The 25,000-nt window shown below is 40.8% G+C and overlaps 2 protein-coding genes across 2 annotated transcripts in view; one reads left to right on the plus strand and one right to left on the minus strand.

Moving 5' to 3' along the window:
• LOC118768486 (putative uncharacterized protein DDB_G0282133) overlaps positions 1-25,000 on the minus strand; it is a 389,663-nt gene that overhangs the window by 81,747 nt on the left and 282,916 nt on the right. The gene's annotated exons all lie outside the window — the stretch shown is intronic.
• LOC118768531 (voltage-dependent calcium channel gamma-5 subunit-like) overlaps positions 1-25,000 on the plus strand; it is a 45,381-nt gene that overhangs the window by 16,683 nt on the left and 3,698 nt on the right. The window contains exons 2-3 of the mRNA XM_036515207.1: positions 11,054-11,143; positions 15,003-15,137. Coding sequence (XP_036371100.1) covers positions 11,054-11,143; positions 15,003-15,137 — 225 coding nt within the window. The remainder of the gene's footprint in view (positions 1-11,053; positions 11,144-15,002; positions 15,138-25,000) is intronic.

Consider the following 25,000-nt stretch of genomic DNA (forward strand, 5'->3'; position numbering starts at 1 on the left):
ATACTAATACAATTGTTTATTTGTACTCCACCTGCCTTCGTCTTTTGTTTATTTTCGTAAACTTTCCCTTTATATATTCTTTTATTCTTTTACTTGTTTCAGTCATTTGACTGCGGCCATGCTGGAGCACCGCCTTTAATCAAGCAAATCGACCCCAGGACTTATTCTTTGTAAGCCCAGTACTTATTCTATTGGTCTCTTTTGCTGAACCGCTAAGTAACTGGGACATAAACACACCAGCATCGGTTGTCAAGCAATGCTAGGGGGACAAACACAGACACACAAACATATACACACACACTTATATATATATACATATATCCGACAGGCTTCTTTCAGTTTCCGTCTACCAAATCCACTCACAAGGCTTTGGTCAGCTCGAGGCTATAGTAGAAGACACTTGCCCAAGGTGCCACGCAGTGGGACTGAACCCGGAACCATGTGGTTGGTAAACAAGCTACTTACCACACAGCCACTCCTGCGCCTATATATATATATCATCATCATCATCATCATCATCGTTTAGCGTCCTGTTTCCATGCTAGCATGGGTTGGACGGTTCTGCTGAGGTCTGTGAAGCCAGAAGGCTTCATCAGGCCCAGTCAAATCTGGCAGTGTTTCTACGGCTGGATGCCCTTCCTAACGCCAACCACTCCGTGAGTGTAGTGGGTGCTTTTTACGTGCCACCTGCACAGGTGCCAGACAGAACTCGCAAACGGCCACAAACGGATGGTGCTTTTTATATGCCACCGGCACGGGGGCCAAGCGAGGCTGGCAACGGACACGAACGGATGGTGCTTTTTGCGTGCTACCAGCACAGATGCCAGTTGGGACGGCGCTGGTATCGGTCGCGAAACGGAAGGTTCTCTTACATGGCACCGGCACTGGTAACACATCTGCAATTTCCAGATAGATAAAACAAAAAATGGGTTTAAAAAATGCTAGCAGATATCAGTTAAGCCCTCAGTACAAAAGAATGAGTTTAAATTTCCAACAATCTCAGGTAAATCCTCAGGTATGGCAGGTAAATCCAACAACCGTTTCGTAGACACATACACACATACATTCACGATGCAAAAATGGTTCGATTTTATGCTGTGACAGCAATGAACAGCAGGTTCCAAAATGACATCCGGTTCGTGTGATAACCACTTGTCCAGCTTCTTTACTTTACCAGTTTGTTTGAGATCGTCTGATACAGTTGGAATCGAATCATCAAGCTTTGCTGCTAACTCTCGCAGAGTTTCAGATGTATCCGCTTCCACTACAGTTTCCATCTCATGATTATCCACCTTGGTCTCAGTTCTACCGAAGTGGATTTTCAAGAGAGAAGTCACCAGACCGGAACTTCTCAAACCATTAACGTACAGTGTACTCATTCGCCACATCTTCACCAAACACCTCATTGATGTTTTGAGCTGTCTTGGATGCATTGGTTCTTTGACAGAACTCATATCCATAAACAACACAAACTTTTTTATCAATCTATGGGTTCACAAAAACCGATTTACAAGAGAAAACTCACAATAGAATTGGACACCACAGATTGCATTTTGAAAAGTGATGATGTAATTCTACAATATTGGAAAACAAAGAATTGTCAGGATAAAACATTAGAGTTAACAAATCGGACATTTTGTTCTTAATGACCTGATATATTTGTATATCTCGTCCGTTTTTCTGTCCTTGTTTCGTATACATTCGATCCTTTTTCCAAGAAATCTAATGCTCATAGCTTAGTTTTTCCTTGGGGCTGGCTGGATCGGAGCGATCTCAAGATTAATCAGCCAAAATTGCTAGGATGATCCGGTTCTTGACTGAAGATTAGAGGCTTCGAATGTTCCGTCCGTTTTTTGTATCGTCTTCTAAATGTTTTACGTTCTTGTCCCAGTTTGTATTTTTATATATATTTTTTTACATACATATATATATATATATATATATATATATATATGTATATATATATATATATATATAATTATATATATATGTACGTATACATATGTGTGTGTGTATTTATATATATATATATATTATATATATAGATAGATAGATAGATATAGAGAGAGAGAGAAAGTGAGAGAGAGGTACAGAAAACAAATTCCATCACACACCGGGGAGAAAAACTAGAAGTAGTTAGTAGCTTCCGTTACCTAGGTGACCAAGTCTGTTGTGGAGTGGTTGCTCTGAGAGTAGCTGCTAGAAAAAGAATAGCTTGGGCAAAATTCAGGGAGCTCTTACCTCTGCTGGCAACTAAAGGCTTGTCACTCAGGATGAAAGGTAGACTGTATGATGCATGTGTGTGGACTGCCATGCTACATGGCAGTGAAACATGGGCCGTGACTGCTGAGGACATGCGTAGGCTTGAAAGAAATGAAGCTAGTATGCCCCAGTAGATGTGTAATGTCAGTGTGCATACTCGACAGAGTGTAAGTACCTTGAGAGAAAAGTAGGACATAAGAAGCATCAGATGTGGTAAGCAAGAGAGACGACTGTGCTGGTATGGTTATATGATGTGTATGGATGAGGACAGCTGTGTGAAGATATGTCACACCCTAACAGTGGAGGGAACCTGTGGAAAAGGTAGACCCAGGAAGACATGGGATGAGGTGGTGAAGTGCACGACCAAAGAACATTGGACCTCACAGAGATCAAGACTGAGAGCTTTGGAGATATGCTGAGACTGAGAAGACCTGGCAACGAAAGTGAGACCACAGCCATAGACGATGCCAGTGTTGCATGTCCGGCCCATTTAAGAGTACCCCTGATGCATCGGGAAATATGATATGCTTGAGAAGACTTGTTGGTCAAGTAAAGCCAAAATTGTAGCTGTGGCTAGTGTCCGTGGCTAGCTCCTGGTCCAGTGGTATGTAAAATGCATCATTCAAATGTGGTTGCTGTCAGAGTCCCCTGACTGGCTCCATGGTGAGTGGCATGTAAAAAGCATTATCCGAATGTGATCAATGCCAGGACTGCCTGACTGGCCCCCAGGCCAGTGGCTCATAAAAAGCACTATCCTAACGTGATTGATGGCAGGCCTGCCTGACTGGTTCCTGTGCCAGTGGCGCATAAAGAGCACCCACCACACTCTTGGAGTGGTGGGTGTTAGGGAGGGCATCCAGCTCTAGAGACCAAGCTAAAGCAGATTGGAGCATTGGGCAGGTGCTGGATCTCCAGACCTCAGTCAAACCGTCCAACCCATGCCAGCATGGAAAATGGACGTTAAACAATGATGATGATGATGATGATATATATATAATATATATAGGCGCAGGAGTGACTGTGTGGTAAGTAGCTTGCTAACCAACCACATGGTTCCGGGTTCAGTCCCACTGCGTGGCATCTTGGGCAAGTGTCTTCTGCTATAGCCCCGGGCCGACCAATGCCTTGTGAGTGGATTTGGTAGACGGAAACTGAAAGAAGCCTGTCGTATATATGTATATATATATATATATATATATATGCATATGTGTGTGTGTTTGTGTGTCTGTATTTGTCCCCCTAGCATTGCCTGACAACCGATGCTGGTGTGTTTATGTCCCCGTCACTTAGCGGTTCGGCAAAAGAGACCAATAGAATAAGTACTGGGCTTACAAAGAATAAGTTCCGGGGTCGATTTGCTCGACTAAAGGCGGTGCTCCAGCATGGCCGCAGTCAAATGACTGAAACAAGTAAAAGAGTAAAGAGTAATATATATATATATTATATATATATATATATATATATGGCTGTGGGGTTAGGGAGCTTCCTTCCTAACTACATGGTTTCAGGTTCAGTCCCACTGCATGGCACTTTGGGTTGGTGTCTTCCACTATGGCCCCGAGCTGGACCGGAGCTTTGTGATTGAATTCGGTAGGCGGGAGTTACTGCCGTGTGTGTATGTGTGTGTATAGCTGCTCAGTGCCTCTCCGAAAGAGAGAGAGGGATATACATATATATATATATCATCATCATCATCGTTTAATGTCCGTTCTCCATGCTAGCATGGGTTGGACGGTTCGACCGGGGATCTGGCAAGCCGGAAGGCTGCACCAGGCTCCAGTCTGATCTGGCAGTGTTTCTACAGCTGGATGCCCTTCCTAACTGCAACCACTCCATGAGTGTAGTGGGTGCTTTTTACAGCCACGATCGGATTGGTGCATTTTACGTGCCACCGGCATGGAAGCCAGTCAAGGCAGTGCTGGTATCGGCCACAATTCGGATAGTGCTTTTTTCGTGCTACCGGCACGGAAGCCAGTCTAGGCGGCACTGGCAACGTTCAATGATGCTTTTACGTGCCACCGTCGCAGGGATATATATATATATAGATGGATAGATAGATAGATAGATAGATAGATAGATAGATAGATAGATAGATAGATAGATAGATAGATAGATAGATAGATAGATAGATAGATAGATAGATAGATATACACAATATTATTAAAATTAATAATAATATCTACATATATTTATGTCAACACAACTTTATCAAGGTAATCGAAATTGTTGAAATTCCAACTGAACACCTGAAAAAAACTTCAGCTGTTAAAAGATGCTAACAAAAAGAAACACCAAACCAAATATAACTTTAGACATTCCTTCACTCAACCAAGATGTCATCTAAAATAAAGACAGGATTTTCTTTCTACATATTATTCTTTGTAAGCCTAATACTTATTCTATCGGTTTCTTTGGATTTCTTAAAATTCTACGAAATGGTTGTTTACCTGTCATACCTGAGGATTTACCTGAGATTGTTGGAAATTTAAACTCATTCTTTTGTTCTGAGGGCTTAACTGATATCTGCCAGCACTTTTTAATCCCATTTTTGTTTTATCTATCTATCTATCTATCTATCTATCTATCTATCTATATATATATATATATATATATATATATATATACTACAAAATTAGAAAATGGAGAAACATACTTAAATCAATCAAACATCAACCATCAGATAATACCCAATATATGTTATCCCATAGTGGGTTTAATTTTCAACCCCTATCTCATTTTATAATATATATATATATATATATATATATATATATATATATATTTATATACTCCTTGTTTTTTCTGTGTCCCTTTCTGTAGAAGAGCGTAGGCTCGAAACATAAAAGACTTTTTCTATTCCTGAGCGTTATACTAATACATCTGTTTGTTTTGTACAACACCTGTCTTCGTCTTTTGTTTTTTCCGTAAACTCTCCCTATATATATATAAGTGAATAAATAAGTCAGCATTCTAATATCCGAAAGATGATGAACCAACTAAATTTGTATTATAAATTAATGGTAAAATATTTCTTTACCTTCACCCATTTAATACAATAAATAAGTTAATTGCATTGCAATTAAAAACATTTGTGTATTAAGAATTTGGGTATTATACCAACAGTATATTGGATAAATATTATCCCTTAGTGGGTTGGATCCGTAACCCCTAACTTACTTGTATATATATATACACTTTGTTTTTGGAGAGACATCTAGGGGCATTGCAAAAAGACTAAATGAACATTTGAGACAATATGACAACAAAAACAGTCCTCCATACTCTACCAGCATGCCAAGGACCAGCATGGAGGCAACCTGGGTCAACTTGACATCCACATTTTATTCAAGCACCCAAAGGACCCAACACTCAGACAAATACAGGAGTCCATCTTCTTAAATGAAACATCTCCAATACTAAATGGTAAATATACGTAGTAGGTAATCATACCCCCATACCCACAGTTTATATTTATATAGAGGTAGAATAGTTAGTGGGTTGCTATGTAGATGTATGTGTGCGTGTGTCGGTGTGTGTGTGTGTGTGTGTGTGTGTATGTACACATATATGTATATATATATATATATATATAATCTTTTACTCTTTTACTTGTTTCAGTCATTTGACTGCGGCCATGCTGGAGCACCGCCTTTAGTCGAGCAAATCGACCCCGGGACTTATTCTTTGTAAGCCCAGTACTTATTCTATCGGTCTCTTTTGCTGAACTGCTAAGTGACGGGGACATAAACACACCAGCATCGGTTGTCAAGCAATGCTTGTGGGACAAACACAGATAAACACACACACATACATACATATATATATATTTACATATATACGACGGGCTTTTTTCAGTTTCCGTCTACCAAATCCATGGTTGGCCCGAGGCTATAGTAGAAGACACTTGCCCAAGATGCTACGCAGTGGGACTGAACCCGGAACCATGTGGTTGGTAAGCAAGCTACTTACCACACAGCCACTCCTGCATCTATATATATATATATATGTGTGTGTGTGTAGGGAAATGGATATGAATGTAAACAGATAGACATGCAGACGGATAGGTACGTAGGTAATATGAGCAGACATGCACACATAAAAATACACAAACACATCAATATGCAGAATACATGCATACAAACGTACACACATACATATATAGGCGCAAGAGTGGCTGTGTGGTAAGTAGCTTGCTAACCAACCACATGGTTCCAGGTTCAGTCCCACTGCGCGGCATCTTGGAAAAGTGTCTTCTGCTATAGCCTCGGGCCGACCAATGCCTTGTGAGTGGATTTAGGTAGACGGAAACTGAAAGAAGCCTGTCGTATATATGTATATATATGTATGTGTGTTTGTGTGTCTGTGTTTGTCCCCCTAGCATTGCTTGACAACCGATGCTGGTGTGTTTACGTCCCCGTCACTTAGCATTCGGCAAAAGAGGCCGATAGAATAAGTACTGGGCTTACAAAGAATAAGTCCCGGGGTCGATTTGCTCGACTAAAGGCAGTGCTCCAGCATGGCCGCAGTCAAATGACTGAAACAAGTAAAAGAGTGAAAAGAGTAATGAGTATATACATATGCACGTGTGCGCACACACACATATACAGGGTTACATACATATATACATACATACATGTGTATGCGCACTCATTGACCCACACACGTGTGCAGAAACAAACAAAAAGAATGCAGCTTTATTAATGGAGAGAGTCAACAACTGTTGAAAAGGTTGCAAGGCACGCAAAGTTTACTCTTTTACTTGTTTCAGTAATTTGACTGCGGCCATGCTGGAGCACCGCCTTTTAGTCGAGTAAATCGACCCCGGGACTTATTCTTTTGTAAGCCCAGGACTTATTCTATCGGTTTCTTTTTGCCGAACCGCTAGGTGACGGGGACGTAAACACACCAGCATCGGTTGTCAAGCAATGCTAGGGGGACAAACACAGACACACAAACACACACATCATCATCATCATCGTCATTGTTTAACGTCCGTTTTCCATGCTAGCATGGGTTGGACGGTTCGACCGGGGTCTTGGACGCCAGGGGCTGCACCAGGCTCCAGTCTGATCTGGCAGAGTTTCTACATCTGGTTGCCCTTCCTAACGCCAACCACTCCGAGAGTGTAGTGGGTGCTTTTTACGTGCCACCTGCACAAGTGCCAGGAGTGTCTGGCATCGGCCACGATCGGTTGGTGCTTTTAAAGTGCCACCGGCACGCGCGTTCGGATGGTGCTTTTTATGTGCCACCGGCACAGAAGCCAATCGAGGTGGCACTGGCAACGGCCACGTTCGGATGGTGCTTTTTATGTGCCACCGGCACAGGTATCACAACTACTATTTCCATTGATAAATATATATATACATTTATACGACAGGCTTCTTTCAGTTTCCGTCTACCAAATCCACTCACAAGGCATTGGTCGGCCCGGGGCTATAGCAGAAGACACTTGCCCAATATGCCACGCAGTGGGACTGAACCCAGAACCATGTGGTTGGTTAGCAAGCTACTTACCACACAGCCACTCCTGCGCCTGTTTAGGGAAAATAAATAAATAAAAGAGTGGAAACTTAACCAGTGTGTGTGTTAAATAATTAGGCACTAAAAAAGAATGACTCTACCCAAACACAACAATATATATATATAAATGCACATATTTGTGTGTATGTGTCAGGGCATTTAAGATTATTATTGTTGTTGTTGTTATTATTATTATTATTAGTAGTTGTAGTAGTAGCAGCAGCAGCAGCAGCTACAGTGCTTGTCATGAAAGTGACACTGGGATACAAAGCCCAGTATACCTGTCTGTAGCCCATCTTTTTATACCAACCCAAATCAATGTTACATGATAACACTTCCAATCAGTTAAGATCAGAAGCCATGAGAGCCACTGCCTGGTACTGCATCAGGGCATTTATTATTATTATTATTATTATTATTATTATTATTATTATTATTATTATTATTTTATTATTATTATTTTATTATTATTATTATTATTGAGTGATGGAGCAGTTCATGCCATCAAAGTGACACTGGGGTACAAATATACGAAGCCCAGTATACCCATCATGACTACCCGTCTGATAAGGGTACACTAGGCACATGCATCACAACCATATGTGCTCGACATGGTGATCCCATATCAAGATAAACAACACATGACCTTGCAGGTAGATCCCAGTTAGAAGTTTCTTCGGGTTGAATAACCCATCCTGCTCAAAAGGTCCCTGAATAAGGGTTGTTTAAGGATGTTGAACAAAACACCCATGTTTCCAAAGGTGAATTCTTCAAACCCCAAAGAATCCCTCTCAACACATGGCTATGATGCTCCCCCATTACTTCTGCTCATGATCAGAGATGCACATATCGTCAGCCACTAAGGGACATGCTCAACTGGTTAAGGTCAAACAACTGACAAGCAAATCTGTGGTATTGAGCAGAATATTTGCTGTAGCCCATCTTTTATACCAAGACAAAACAATGTATATGATAACACTTCCAATCATTTAAGATCAGAAGCCATGAGAGCCACTGCCTGGTACTACATCAGGGCATTTATTATTATTATTGTTATTGTTATTATTATGAGAGCCACAGCCTGGTGCTGTTGCTATGCTCTGAGTTCCAGTTCTGCTGAGGTCAGCTTTGCTTTTTATTCTTTCGGGGTCATTAAATTAAGTCCCAGTGAAACATTGGGGTCAATGTATTCGACTCGACCCCCTCCCCCAAATTTCAGACCTTGCACATTTAGCAGAATGGATTATTATTATTATTATCATAAAAATTATTTGATGAAAACCCACAGCTTATTTTGCTGGGTATGATGGAAAGTGTCAGCAGTCCACAGCCAGCAGACTAAGGTGACCCTTAGGCGGTTGGATGGAACCTATACTCGCCTCCTTATCAGAGCTCAAAATCTCTCGTGGAAGCGTCATCCAACCAAAATGCAAATATATGGGAAAATACCACCTGTGTCATCTCTTGTGAAAGGTAGGAGAGTCCAGTTTGCTGGACATTGTTGTAGAGCTGAAAAAGGAGGCAATTTCTACTCTTCTCCTCTGGAAGCCATCTACTCGCAATGCCAGAGGGCACACACTCTCCTACCCTGATGTAATCTCCAGGGATACAGGTATCCAGCAACAGGACCTCCGTAATGCCATGATGGACCGTGAAGTCTGGCGTAGCATGGTAAATTCCATTGTTTCGACCACGGTCGAACAATGATGATGATGAAGGTGACCCTTGTTTTACTGGTCAAGCTTCAAGAACCCTTTTTAAGAATTCTTGCAGTCCCAAGCAATGAAGATTTTTCTTTGTGTTCTTCTTTACATTTGTAGGAATCTTTTTGAGCAATGCTGGTAGTTAAAGGTTGATGCTTCCCAGGGAGCCAACTACCATTGCTGTCATGCCTACCCTCTTCAATGCCCACACCATGCATGTGTTTCCCGCTCCAGATTGCCATAGCTCTTTCTCTTTTACTCTTTTACTTGTTTCAGTCATTTGACTGTGGCCATGCTGGTGCACCACCTTTAGTCGAGCAAATCAACCCCGGGACTTTTTCTTTGTAAGCCCAGTACTTATTCTATCGGTCTCTTTTGCTGAACCGCTAAGTGATGGGGACGTAAACACACCAGCATCGGTTGTCAAGCAATGCTAGGGGGACAAACAGACACACACACACATATATATATATATATAAACACATATATACGACAGGCTTCTTTCAGTTTCCATCTACCAAATCCACTCACAAGGCATTGGTCAGCCCGGGGCTATAGTAGAAGACACTTGCCCAAGATCCACGCAATGGGACTGAACCCAGAACCATGTGGTTGGTTAGCAAGCTACTTACCACACAGCCACTCCTGCGCCTATAGCTGTTCATTTTCTCTTCTTTTTTCCTCTCGGATCCTCACCAGGACATGCTCCGTCGATTACCAAGCATGTTTTTTTTTTGGTCTTTTTTGCTCACCAAAACAAGATCAAGCATCCAATGTCTGATCTGATGGTCACTCTGAATCATTGCATCCCACAGGATTCTGCAGGCTTCATTTTCAGGAACTCCTGAGTTTTTAGCAGGGCCATGAAGTCAGAGTCAGTAAAACCATAAAGACTCTGACTCACAATATCTTTATTCTTTAAAATAAACCAGTTATAAGATACAGGCCGACTCAAAGTCCAAGTGTATGCATGTGCTTTATGAGATATGCAGACCACAATCACTTTAATTACATAAAAAGGAATCAGAGTCAGAGATGCCAATAGTAGAGGAGTCAGAATCGAAGTTTTTTATTTTGACTTCACAGCCCTGATTTTTGTCATACCACATTTTTTCTCCCTACTTTTTACACACACACACACACATATTCACATGCTCACACACTCACACACTCACATACACACTCATATATATATATATATATGAGGAGGTGCAATGGCCCAGTGGTTAGGGCAGCGGACTTGCGGTTGGAGGATCGCGGTTTCGATTCCCAGACCAAGCGTTGTGAGTGTTTATTGAGCGAAAACGCCTAAAAACTCCACGAGGCTCCGGCAGGGGGTGGTGGCGATCCCTGCTGTACTCTTTCGCCACAACTTTCTCTCACTCTTTCTTCTGTTGGCCTGCTCACTTAGCCAGCGGGGGTGGCATCATTTGAAGGCTAAAACAATGAGAAGCGCATTGTGACCAGCGATGTGTAGCAACATCTGATAGCCTGGTCGGTCATGGTGATCACGGTGATATATATATATAGATATTTCCTATTTTGAATTTGTTTTCCTTTCATTTCAGAATTCAGTCCATCATTTTGTGCCAACATTGACTACTACAGACAAAGTTACGACAGAGTGGATCAAGCCAGTACTTCCATGGCCATCATTCGTAAGTTCGCCCTGTTTCACTTGCCACTAAGTTCTTTCAGCCTTAACTGTCTCCTTTCTAATTCTTTGTTCTAAAACAAAAAGAATGTCCCATGTGTGTGGGTGTGTATGACACCCTATCTGTGTGCAAGTTCAATTTGATAATTCTGCCTCCGTATAACTCCCTGAGGCTTCATCTTTGAAGATGGGGGAGGGGACTAGTCAATTACATCAACCCCAGTACTCTACTGGTACTTAATTTATTGAGCCCAGGAGGATAAAAGACAAAATTGACCTTGGGAGAACTTGAACTCAGAACATAAAGACAGATAAAATGCCGCTAAGCATTTCGCCCAACGTGCTAACAATTCTGCCAGCTCACCACCTTAATAGCAATAATAATAATAATAATAATAATAATAATAATAATAATAATAATAATTCTTTCCACTGGAAGCACAAGGCTTCAGATTTGGGGAATGGATTAAGTCAGTTACATCGACCCCAGTGTATAACTGGTATTTATTTAATTGACCCCCTAATAGATGAAAGGCAAAGTCAATCTCAGCAGAATTTGAACTCAGAGCATAGTGACTGGCAAAATATTGCTAAACATTTCGTCCAGGGTGCTAACAATTCTGCCAGCCTGCCACCTTAATAATAACAATGATGATGATGATGATGATGACAGTGATGATGTTTTCTACTATAGGCACATGGCCTGAAATTTGGAGGGAGGAGTCTAGTTGATTGCATCGACCCCAGTGCATAACTGGTACTTAGTTTATCGGCCGCAAAAGGATGAAAGGCAAAGTCAACCTCGGTGGAATGTGAACTCAGAATGTGGCAACGGGCGAAATACTCCTAAGCATTTCGCCCAGCATACTAAAGTTTCTGCCAGCTCACCACCTTAATACCGTAAATCCTCGAGTATAATCCCCTTTTTTCCCCAAAAATTTAAAGGTCAAAATCCCTAGTGCGTACTATATACGAGGTTAAAAATGAAAAATATTTTCTAAGCAATGTCCGAGTCGCTATTTGCTGTCCAGCAATGTTTATTCAGACGCATTTTGTGATGTCGGGTGCGAAAATACCTTAAATCCTCCATAACTTGCAGTAAGCAACATTTATTAAACGTTATTTCTGTTATTTCTTTATTTTCTGCAAACAAAAGCACAAAAAAGCTACATGTTTGCATCATGTTATATATACAATAATAATAAAGGACATTACTGTATACAGTTTTACAAACCAAGGACGGTATATAGACCTCCTTGACTCAAGTTAGAGAAGGGGTGCGTATTATACACAAAGTTTAGGTTTTTCAGAGGTACAGCCCCCTAAAAATCCCCTGCGTATTATACTCAAGGGTGGACTATACTCGAGGATTTACGGTAATAATAATAATAATAATAATAATAATAATAATAATAATAATAATAATTATTATTATTATTATTATTATCATTATCATTATTATTATTATTATTATTATCATTATTATTATTATTATTATTATCATTATTATTATTATTATTATTATCATTATTATTATTGAGTGAGAAAGCAGTGCATGATATCAAAGTGACACTGGGGTAAAATATATGAAGCCCAGTATACCCATCATGACTACCTGTCTGATAAGGGTACACTAGACACATGCATCATAACCATGGGTGCACGACATGGTGGTCTCATATCAAGATAAACAGCACATGATCTCGCAGGTGGGGCCCAGTTAGAATTTTCTTCTGGTCGAGTAACCCATCGCACTCAAAAGGTCCCTGAATAAGGGCTGTTAAAGGATGTTGAACGAACCACCCATGTTTTTGAAGGTGAATTATTCAAACCCCAAAGAATCCCTCTCAACACATGGCTATGATGCTCTCCCACTACTTCTGCTTGTGATCAGAGATGCACATATCATCAGCCACTAAGGGACATGCTCAACTGGTTAAGGTCAAACAACTGACAAGCGAAATCTGTGGTATTGAGCAGAATATCTGCTGTAGCCCATCTTTTATACCAAGACAAAACAATGTACATGATAACACTTCCAATCCGTTAAGATCAGAAGCCATGAGAGCCACAGCCTGGTACTGCATCAGGGCATTTATTATTATTATTATTATTATTATTATTATTATTATTATTATTATTATTATTATTATTATTATTTATTAATCGTGATTCACTGTAACCACATTTGATATAATGATGTACAAAAGCATTTGCATGTTTCCAGTAATCCCCTATGTCAGTACAAATCCGTTTTATCCTCAAAAATTAGGATTTCGGATTTGACTGAATTACGTGATGATTGGGGCAGTGTGATGATGTGGGCCTCCAAAATAACTCTGTCACTATTCTGCCTCCAGAAAACTTAACTTTTGTGTCAAAAAATTCAATGCTAGTTTTTGAAAAACTAGATGTAGGTTTTATGTTGGACTTGAAAGCCACAGTTTTTAGCCTAACAGTCACAGAAATGCAAGAAGTCCATTAAGCTGTGGTCCTTCCCAGACAAAAGGGACGTCATTAATGAACTGTAACCAATCATCCGCATCACATAATTCAGTGAAATCCGAAATCCCAATTCTTGAGGCTAAAACGGATTTGTACTGACATAGGGGATTACGGGAAGCATGCAAATACTTTTGTACACTATGTCAAATGTGGTTACAGTGAATCACGATTAATAAATAACAATAATAATAATGATAATAATAATGATAATAATAATAATAATAATAATAATGATAATAATAATAATAATAATAATAATGATAATGAGAATAATAATAATGATAATAATAATAATGATAATAATAATGATAATAATAATAATGATAATAATAATAATGATAATAATGATAATAATAATGATAAAGAGAATAATAATAATAATAATAATAATAATAATAATGATAATAATAATGATAATAATAATGATAATAATAATAATAATGATAATAAAAATAATAATAATAATAATCATCATCATTTAACGTCCGCTTTCCATGCTAGCACGGGTTGGCCGATTTGTATCATTATTATTATTATTATTATTATTATTATTATTATTATTATTATTATTATTGTTATTATTATTATTATTATTATTATTGTTATTATTATTATTAAGGTGGTGAGTTGGCAGAATCATTAGCATGCTGGGCGAAATGCCTAGCAGTATTTCATCTGCTGCTACGTTCTAAGCTCAAATTCGGCCGAGGTTAACTTTGCCTTTCATCCTTTTGCAGTCGATAAGCTAAGTACCAGTTAAGTCACAATTAAGGGAAATAGCAAATGAAATAGCTAAGATTAGCAAAGATAGTCAAACCTACATGCATAATTTTAGCAAATACAACACAATAGATGACAGAATTCCTTTAGTGATTAACAGGCACCGGCATTTCGCTGGCGTTTCAAAAGTGTTGCATGAAAATTACCGGCATGTGGTGGAAAAATATCCTCGTTTCAAACAGGTATTTCCCCAGCCCCCTATTGTAACCCTTAGATCGCTGTATTTATACAGTCATATATGTTGCCAGAACATTCTAGAAGTTCTTGAAATTTTTATAAAAAACTTTTTAAAAGTTCTACAAACTTTCAGAAAGTTTAAAAAATTCTGCCGCCGCAACTCAGTGCCGAATCTGTCTGCAAAGTAATGGAAAATAGGTCAGTTTGGAAGCATTGATGTCCAGGTCAGAAAAGCAAAGTGTGAAGGGAAGAGTAGTCATTTCCTTTGATTTCTAGATAGAAGCAAACAAGAAATAACACTAACCAAAAAATAAATAAAAAAAACTTTTTTACATCGTGTACTCTCTCTCCCTCTCTGTCACTTTCTTTCTGTCTTTCACTCTCTATCTCTCTCTATCCAGGAGCCATACGTTTGTCTGCACCATATCCAGTTTTTGCTCTCATCATGATTGTGGTGGCTGCCATAACCAGTGTGATCGGTAACATCAAGACCGATGTGAAAACTTTATTCGGTGCCATTATTTATGTTTTCTCAGGTGAGCTACACACATGCAGTTTCTTCCTTTATTCTTCTTCTTTTATTTTGTTTTTGTGTTTGTGCATGTGTGTGTGTGTATGTATATATATGTGAATATATGTATGTATGTATATATATATATATATATATGTATACAAGTAATGAGAGAGAGGCCACATGTGGTCACTCTAACGCTAGATATAGATCCACGAAGGGAATCCACCACTAAAGAATTGTTCTCAAGAATTAATTTAACGCGCCAAGAATGTAGGCGGGCAGTACAAATGAAAAATACCGAAAAAATAGATTAACTCTAGACAATTGTTTCACCGTTAATAGATTGTGTAATTTTACTTACAAATCATTTTCGGATCTTCAGTAGAGTATATCAAAAAAATATTAATTCTTGAGAACAATTCTTTAGTGATGGATTCCCTTTGCGGATCTATTTCTAGCGTTAGAGTGACCACATGTGGCCTCTCTCTTATTACTTGCATTAATAATTTTTACTGTAACCCAGTCTTTATACGCTAGGCCACTTGGTGTTTTAAATTGATGTTATTAATTAATATTCAATTTTTTTCACCCTTATTGTGATTTTAATTATATATATATGTATGTATGCATGTATGTATGTATCCTGAGCACATCTGGAGGCATTTGATGTAAACAAATTAATGTATATGTATATAGGCACAGCCATGGCTGTGTTGTAAGAGACTGGATTCCAACCATATGATTCCAGGTTCAGTCCCACTGCATGGCACCTTGAGCCAGTGTCTTCTGCCATAGTCTCAGCTTGTGAGTTGATTAGGTAGATATAAACTGAATGAAGCCCATCATTTACATATATATATATATATATATATATATATATATATATATATACTCTTTTACTTGTTTCAGTCATTTGACTGCGGCTATGCTGGAGCACCGCCTTTTAGTCGAGCAAATCGACCCCGAGACTTATTCTTTGTAAGCCTAGTACTTATTCTATCAGTCTCTTTTGCCGAATCGGTGAATGACGGGAACATAAACACACCAGCATCGGTTGTCAAGCAATGCTAGGGGACAAACACAGACACACAAACACACACATACACATATATATATACATATATACGACAGGCTTCTTTCAGTTTCCGTCTACCAAATCCACTCACAAGGCATTGGTCAGCCCGGGGCTATAGCAGAAGAAACCTGCCCAAGATCCCACGCAGTGGGACTGAACCCGGAACCATGTGGTTGGTTAGCAAGCTACTTACCACACAACCACCCCTGTGCCCATATATATATATATATATATATAAATGATGGGCTTCATTCAGTTTATATCTACCTAATCAACTCACAAGCTGAGACTATGGCAGAAGACACTGGCTCAAGGTGCCATGCAGTGGGACTGAACCTGGAATCATATGGTTGGAATCCAGCTTCTTACAACACAGCCATGGCTGTGCCTATATACATATACATTAATTTGTTTACATCAAATGCCTCCAGATGTGCTCAGGATACATACATACATGCATACATACATATATATATATATATATGTATATATGTGTGTGTATGTGTGTGTGTGTGCATATGTTGTGTGTGTGTGTGCATATGTTGTGTGTCTGTGTTTTTGTCTCCCCAACATCATGTGACAACTGATGTTGGTGTGTTTACATCCCCGTAACTTACCGGTTTGGCAAAAGAGGCCGATTGAATAAGTACTAGGCTTACAAAGAATAAGTCCTGGAGCCGATTTGTTCAACTAAAGGCGGTGCTCCAGCATGGCCGCAGTCAAATGACTGAAGCAATTAAAAGAATAAAAGTGTATATATATATATATATCACCGTGACCGACCAGGCTTTCAGATGTTGCTACACATCACTGGTCACAATGCGTTTTGCATTGTTTTAGCCTTTAAACGATGCCACCCCACTGGCTAAGCAAGCAGGCCAATATATATATATATAAATTGAGGGAATGGAGGAAATAGAATCCAGACTACACATGTTTCATAGCTGGCAGAACCTCATAAGTAGGAACTACTCAGACAAAGTTCTGCCAGCTACGAAACAAGTGTAGTCTGAATTTTGTCTCCTTCATTCCTGAAATTTGGATTTTTATTCACTTACTGCTGGAGATTGAAAAAAATCTGCGATTCTCCCATGAAAAAGAAAGAGCAGACAAAGAAGCCTGGGCTATAGACATAAAATCTAACCCCAGAGGTTTCTACAAGTTTGCCAAAGAAACAGCTTCGGTGTACTGCAGGATAGGGCCACTCCTCGAAAAAGATGGTTCACTCACAGGAAACCCAATAAGGGTAAGTGAAATACTAAATGAGCAATTCAAAAGTATTTTCATTCTACCCCTACGACACTTGCCAGTCAGCAATGCAGCTGACTTTTTCGCCACAACAGATACAAAAAATCAGAGGCAGTGATGATTGATTACATCAATATAAAAGAAGACGATGTAATAAGGGCAATAGATAAGATGAACCCGAACTCATCTACTGGCCCTGATGGATTGCCAGCGATCCTTCTAAAATCATGTGAGTCCTAGTAAAACCACTGCAGTTACTCTTCCAGAGATTCCTTGCAACTGGCAAACTTCCAAGCAAGCTGAAGGCGGGTAAAGTATGCCCTATTCATAAATGAAACAGCTGAGCAGAGGCCAAAAATTACAGACCTATCTCTCTGACCTCACACATCAGCAAGGTCATGGAACGAATAGTCAGAAGAAAACTAATCACCTTCCTTGAGGAAAATGACTTGCTGACTGACACCCAACATGGTTTCCGACCAGGAAGAAGCTGCCTGACTCAGCTCTTACAACATAATGAATGGGTGCGGAAACAGCTGCCCAACCACTCAAATATGGATGAGATATATCTCGAATTTGATCCTGGACAAAGTCGATCCTGGAATGATGTGTCACAAACTGCGTGATCTTGGCGCAGTTGGAAAATTGGGCAAAATGCTGCTTGACTTTCTGAAGGATAGAAGTCAGGTGGTAGTAGCCAATGGGGCCACCTCCAATAACACGCAAATAGTGAGCGGTGTTCCGCAAGGCACTGTTTTGGGACCACTACTGTTCATAATGGCCCCCTCAGCCATGCCCTCAGCCACAAAGAGAGCCACGATCACAAGTTATACAGATGTACAAAAGTCTCACAGGTAATACAGAACCCTGAAGACACTATGCACCTGCAATGTGAGCTGGACGGAATATACAAGAGGGCTGAAAAGAATAATATGCAGTTTAATGCTGAAAAGTTTCAAGCCTTGTGCTACCAGCCTGCAAAACTAATAGCAATACCAATAAAATACACGGGACCTGGAGGGATTGCAATCCCAGAGACACAGTCAGTGCGAAACCTGGGCATTTACATGAGTGATGATGCAACCTTCCATGTACATGTTGCTAAATTGGCAATGAAATGCAAACGACGAACTGGATGGATTCTTAGAACTTTTACAAGAGATCAAGAATTCATGATGGTCCTCTGGAGGACACTTGTCCTAAGCCACTTTGACTATTGCTCTCAGCTATGGTCACCAACCAGTGTCAAATTAATCTCAGAACTTGAAGCAGTCCAACGAAGCTACATGAAGATAGCCTCGATGCAGCATACAAGCTACTGGGAAAGACTCAAGAGATTGAGACTATATTCCTTAGAGCGTAGGCGAGAAAGATCTGCCATAATATACATCTGGAAGATCCTGGAAGGACTTGTCCCAAACTTTGGCATTATGAGTTACACAAATACTAGAACTTGGCGTCACTGCACAGTGCCAAGGACTCCAAATTTGCCATCAATGTGTAAGACAAGATATTGCGATAGCCTGGGCTTCAGAGGTCCACAGCTCTTCAATATCCTCCTGAAGGACCTGAGAGACCTGCATGGGGTGGATACAGATGTCTTTAAAATAAAACTGGATCTCTTCCTGTCAGGTGTCCCAGATGAACCAACTTCGCGGCAGGAGGTGTAGATGAGGGCAGCTGCATCGAACTCTCTCATGCACCAAATGGCAATTGCTAAAAAGCATTTGTGAAGTAAAATCATGTAGCAACACCAAATGGCGGTGCCCCAGCATGGCCGCAGCTCATGAGCTGAAACTAGATAAAATAAAAATAAAAAAAATAAATAAATAAAATAAATACTCAGTGGCCCCTGCTACTAACTGTGAACTATAGAATAACTTTTCTCAGCTCATTGAACTTTGATATGGGAAAATACGGGCTGCATGTTGTGTTCTTGAGCAAAGCACTTTATTTCACGTTGCTCCAGTTCACTCAGCTGTAGAAATGAGTTGCGACGTCACAGGTGCCAAGCTGTATCGACCTTTGTCTTTCCCTTGGGTAACACTGGTGGCGTGGAGAGGGGAGGCTGGTATGCATGGGCGACTGCTGGTCTTCCATAAACAACCTTGCCCGGACTTGTGTCTAGGAGGGTAACTTTCTAGGTGCAATCCCATGGTCATTCATGACCGAAGGGGGTCGTTACCCCTTTTATGCAATCTTCTCATCAGGAAAGAAAAGGGGCCTCTCTCAACAAGACAATCAAAAATTTCGATGATTGCCTACATGGTAACCATGCTGAGGATAATTTATTCACCTACTTATATATATATATATATATATGTGTGTGTGTGTATATAAATATATATAACATACATGCGTAGGAGTGGCTGTGTGCTAAGTAGCTTGCTTACGGACCAGTCCCACCACGTGGCACCTTGGGCAAGTGTCTTCTGCTATAGCCTCGGGCCGACCAAAGCCTTGTGAGTGGATTTGGTAGACGGAAACTGAAAGAAGCCCGTCGTATATATGTATATGTATGTATGTGTGTGTATGTGTTTGTGTGTCTGTGTTTGTCCTCCCAACATCGCTTGACAACCGATGCTGATGTGTTTACATCTCCGTAACTTAGCAGTTCGGCAAAAGGGTAGGTATAGAATAAGTACTAGGCTTACAAAGAATAAGTGCTGGGGTCGATTTGCTCGACTAAAGGCGGTGCTCCAGCATGGCCACAGTCAAACGACTGAAACAAGTAAAAGACTAAAGACTAAAGACTTACATAAACACACACAGACATTTCAAAATTAAATAGACACCCCTCATTATACTGTTCTGTTGGTGCTGTGGACATTACTTTTTAGTACTCTGCTCAAACAGGTTAAATTATTCTAAATTGAACAAGGCAGACACAACAAAATCCTTGATCAAATATTCAAAGACATCAAACGACATTATTTGATTTAGAGAATCTTTCAAAACTAATGGCTTCTATTTACTTTTAACATGCGTTTGTGTGTATGTGTTTGTGTGTGTGTGTGTGTGTGTGTGTGTGTGTGTGTGTGTGTGTGTGTATGTGTATATATGTGCATACCCATATGTACATATATGTGTGTGTGTGTATATACATACGTATGTATATGTATATATTAGGCAGGATACTGAGTCCTGTCGCATTTTCAATGAGAAAAGGAAAAGACACTTATTTGGTTGTAATACTCTTTACTCTTTTACTTGTTTCAGTCATTTGACTGCGGCCATGCTGGAGCACCGCCTTTAATCGAGCAAATCGACCCCGGGACTTATTCTTTGTAAGCCCAGTACTTATTCTATCGGTCTCTTTTTGCCGAACCGCTAAGTGACGGGGACGTAAACACACCAGCATCGGTTGTCAAGCAATGCTAGGGGGACAAACACAGACACACAAACATACACGCACACACATATATATATACATAAATACGATGGGCTTTTCAGTTTCCGCCTACCAAATCCACTCACAAGGCATTGGTCGGCCCGAGGCTATAGTAGAAGACACTTGCCCAAGGTGCCATGCAGTGGGACTGAACCCGGAACCATGTGCCTGGTAAACAAGCTACTTACCACACGGCCACTCTTACGCCTAATGGATACATTTAATGAAGATAATACTCCAGCCTCATTTTTAATAACCCAATCCCATCTGGCTGATAAGTTGTTGATCCCATCTGGGGCATAAAAGTCTTCAGGTTTCGATGCAAAAAGAATTGGAATTTCTATTTTTAGCCCTTCTTCATTTTTGAACTGTTTTCCCATTTAAATGATTTTGCATTGATCTGAAAAGAGGATAATCTGATGGGGCAAAGTTGGGTGGGTGAGGAGGATGAGCCAAAGCTGCCATATTAAGCGTGAGGATTTTGTTTTGTGTAATGCAAGTTGTCGTGGCCGATGTCAGTGCCACCTGACTGGCACCTGTGCCTGTGGCACGTAAAAAGCACCATTTGAGCCTGGCTGATGCTAGTGCAGGTGGCACATAAAAAGCACCATTTGAGTGTGGTTGATGTCATTGCCGCCTGACTGGCCCCTGTGCCAGTGACACATAAAAAGCACCATTTGAGTGTGGTTGATGTCATTGCCGCCTGACTGGCCCCTGTGCCAATTGGCATATAAAAAGCACCCACTGCACACTTGGAGTGGTTGGCATTAGGAAGGGCATCCAGCAGTAGAGACCTTGCCAGATTAGACTGGAGCTTGGTGCAGCCTTCTGGCTTGCCAGTCTGCAGTCAAACTGTCCAACCCATGCCAGCATTCAGAATGAAGGATGATGAGGATGATGATGTTGATGCAGGAGCATCATACCTTTATGATTGACCAATGATGATTGTTTTTTCTGCAAATTTTGACTCAGGCGCAGGAGTGGCTGTGTGGTAAGTAGCTTGTTTACCAACCACATGGTTCCGGGTTCAGTCCCACTGCGTGGCACCTTGGGCAAGTGTCTTCTACTATAGCCTCGGGCCGACCAAAGCCTTGTGAGTGGATTTGGTAGGCGGAAACTGAAAGAAGCCCGTCGTCTATATGTATATATATATATATATATATATGCATGTGTGTGCTTGTGTGTCTGTGTTTGTCCCCCTAGCATTGCTTGACAACCGATGCTGGTGTGTTTATGTCCCCGTTACTTAGCGGTTCGGCAAAGGAGACCGATAGAATAAGAACTGGGCTTACAAAAGAATAAGTCCTGGGGTCGAGTTGCTCGATTAAAGGTGGTGCTCCAGCATGGCTGCAATCAAATGACTGAAACAAGTAAAAAGAGAAAAGAAAGAGAGAGAGTGAATCTCGTTGGTGATCGTAATTACCAATATTAATTGTTTCACTGGAATTCCACACTTCATATTAGTTGTCACCTTTCATGTCCCTCCAAACACAGAGCATGGCCTTTTCTGGGTGTGGTGTGCTCCTTTTCATTGTCTGATAACCATTGTCTTTTCCTTTGGATATCATTGTAAAGCACCCACGTTTCATCATTGGTTGTTACTCTACCTGAAAAGGAGATCGCTGGCATTGAAATGCAAATGGTAACACTAATATAAAGTTGAGTAGCAGCCAGAACATGTGGTCCTCACTTGGCTCAGTTCAGACCCCTTTCCCACTTTGTGTTGTTGTTGTTGTTGAGCTTTTGGGAGAAGTCCGAAAGGTGGTCCTTTGCTATTCGTGGGACCCACAAAAGAGAAAGCAGCTCAACCCCCGACACCGACAGCATCGACGGATGAATGAATGCGCATCCAGGCCCAGCGGTTGCATAGGAAGTCGTGGACAAGAAACAGGATGAAAGAGTGAGAGAAAGTTGGAGTGAAAGAGTACAACAGGGGTTGCCACCACACCCCTGTTGGATCCTCGTGGAGCTTTAGGTGTTTTTGCTCAATAAACACACACAACGCTCAGTCTGGGAATCGAAACCGCAATCCTCCGACCGTGAGTCCGCTGCCCTAACCACTGGGCCATTGCTCCTCCACTGCTGTAGCTGTACCATAGTCTGGTGACGTGTATTGGACATTTTTGCTAATTCTTGTGCAGTTTGTTTTGGATTTTCTTCCACCAAAATTCTGTAAAACCTTGAAATTGAAGGAACTTGGTTAACCTGATTGAGGGGAGCCACTGAGGGGCCAAAGTTTCTGGATGGAAATTCTCTAAACCATTGTTAGCATGTTCAGACAGTTGGAGCTTCATTTTTATAGGCAGAGTCAATATTTCTTGCAGCGTCTTTTGTTGAGCAGCCCTTTTTGCAATCATACATCTCACGTTGTCTCATTTGTGTCTGAATGATATTCTTTGTCGATGGCTCAGATTGCAGAAATATTAAACAATTTGCTATGAAATCAATGTTGCCTTCTGTATTGGCAAAGTGTCTTCAAAGTTAAGATGTCTAACATACCCCAGGACTTTGTCTCCAACCTAAAATGTATATAGGTGTATGTATTTATGTATTTATAGGTGCAGGAGTGGCTGTGTGGTAAGTAGCTTGCTAACCAGCCACATGGTTCCGGGTTCAGTCCCACCGTGTGGCATCTTGGGCAAGTGTCTTCTGCTATAGCCCCGGGCCGACCAATGCCTTGTGAGTGGATTTGGTAGACGGAAACTGAAAGAAGCCTGTCGTATATATGTATATATATATATATATATATATATATATATATATATATATATGTATGTGTGTGTGTGTGTGTATATGTTTGTGTGCCTGTGTTTGTCCCCCTAGCATTGCTTGACAACCGATGCTGGTGTGTTTACGTCCCCGTCTCTTAGCAGTTCGGCAAAAGAGACCGATAGAATAAGTACTGGGCTTACAAAGAATAAGTCCCAGGGTCGATTTGCTCGACTAATGGCGGTGCTCCAGCATGGCCGCAGTCAAATGACTGAAACAAGTAAAAGAGTAAGAGTATTGTATATGCCTGTGCTTTTTATGTGGTTGAGAAGCAGAAATAAGTATCTTGTTATAGAGGAGGTACATGGTTACCCAGTGAGAGAGAGGGAGAGAAAAAGAGAGAGCGACCTAGAATGAGGGCAGAAATAAGTGTGCTGCTGTCGGGGAGACAAGTGGCTTCCCAGCCAGAGGGAAGAGCAAGGGAAAGAGAGAGAGAGAGAGAGAGTAGAAAACAGCAAAAGCGTAAGAGAGAGTAGGAGAGAGATGATGATGAAGTGCCGGGGTATACTCACAAGTAAGAAAGATCAGAGCAGAGATGTGATGGTAGAGTAGAGAAAAAAAAGGGGTATGAAGGGCATAAAATATGCAGTCAGGTGTTACCAAGAAGGTGCAAGTGGGGACTGGAGTGATGGGTGGAAACCTGGGTAGAGGGCAGTGGGGGTAGGAAAGGGGATCGGAAGAAATGTGAGGAAGGGAAAGATGCAGTTTAGAAGAGATTTGGTTTGGTTTCTTGGAGTAGGGTCTGTGGAAATTGTGTTGTTCCATGCGGGACACAACTCTTCTAGCTCTCCATTTTGCTGACGTGGGCAGGACTTTTCTAGGACCTCATATCGGCAAACATCTCATTCCATTGTCATTTCCACCATGAGTCCCAACATCCTAAGATCAGTCCACACTACTTCATCACATGTCTTCCTGGGTCTCCCCCTTTTACGGGTATCATCCACTTCATTGACAGGCATTTCATACACATCACATGTCCAAACCAATGCATTCTCCTCACCTGCATGCCACATTTAATCCCTGTTAGGCCTAACTTTTCTCTCAGCACAGTTCTACTTTGTCGGCCATGCACATTGATGTTTCAAGTCCAAATTGAGCATCCTACCTTCGCTCCTTTCCACTCCACACATGTCCTCTCCAGTCAGACCCTATGTCTCACCTTCACGTCATATAGCTGTTCTCACACAGGCATCATACAATCCACCTTTCACTCTGAGAGAGAGTCATTTTGCTGCCAACAGAGGCAGTAACCCTCTGAGCTTCCTCTACCCTTCAGAAGGACCAATTCTATGGGGTTCTTTTGCAGGTTACCTCAATGACAAATGACAGAGGTTTCATTATTTTGGCTGGCAATTTTAATGGACATGTGCAGCTTCTTTCAGTTCTACCAAATCCACTC

This window comes from Octopus sinensis, linkage group LG30 (genome assembly GCF_006345805.1).
Source record: "Octopus sinensis linkage group LG30, ASM634580v1, whole genome shotgun sequence".
Classification (NCBI taxonomy): domain Eukaryota; kingdom Metazoa; phylum Mollusca; class Cephalopoda; order Octopoda; family Octopodidae; genus Octopus; species Octopus sinensis.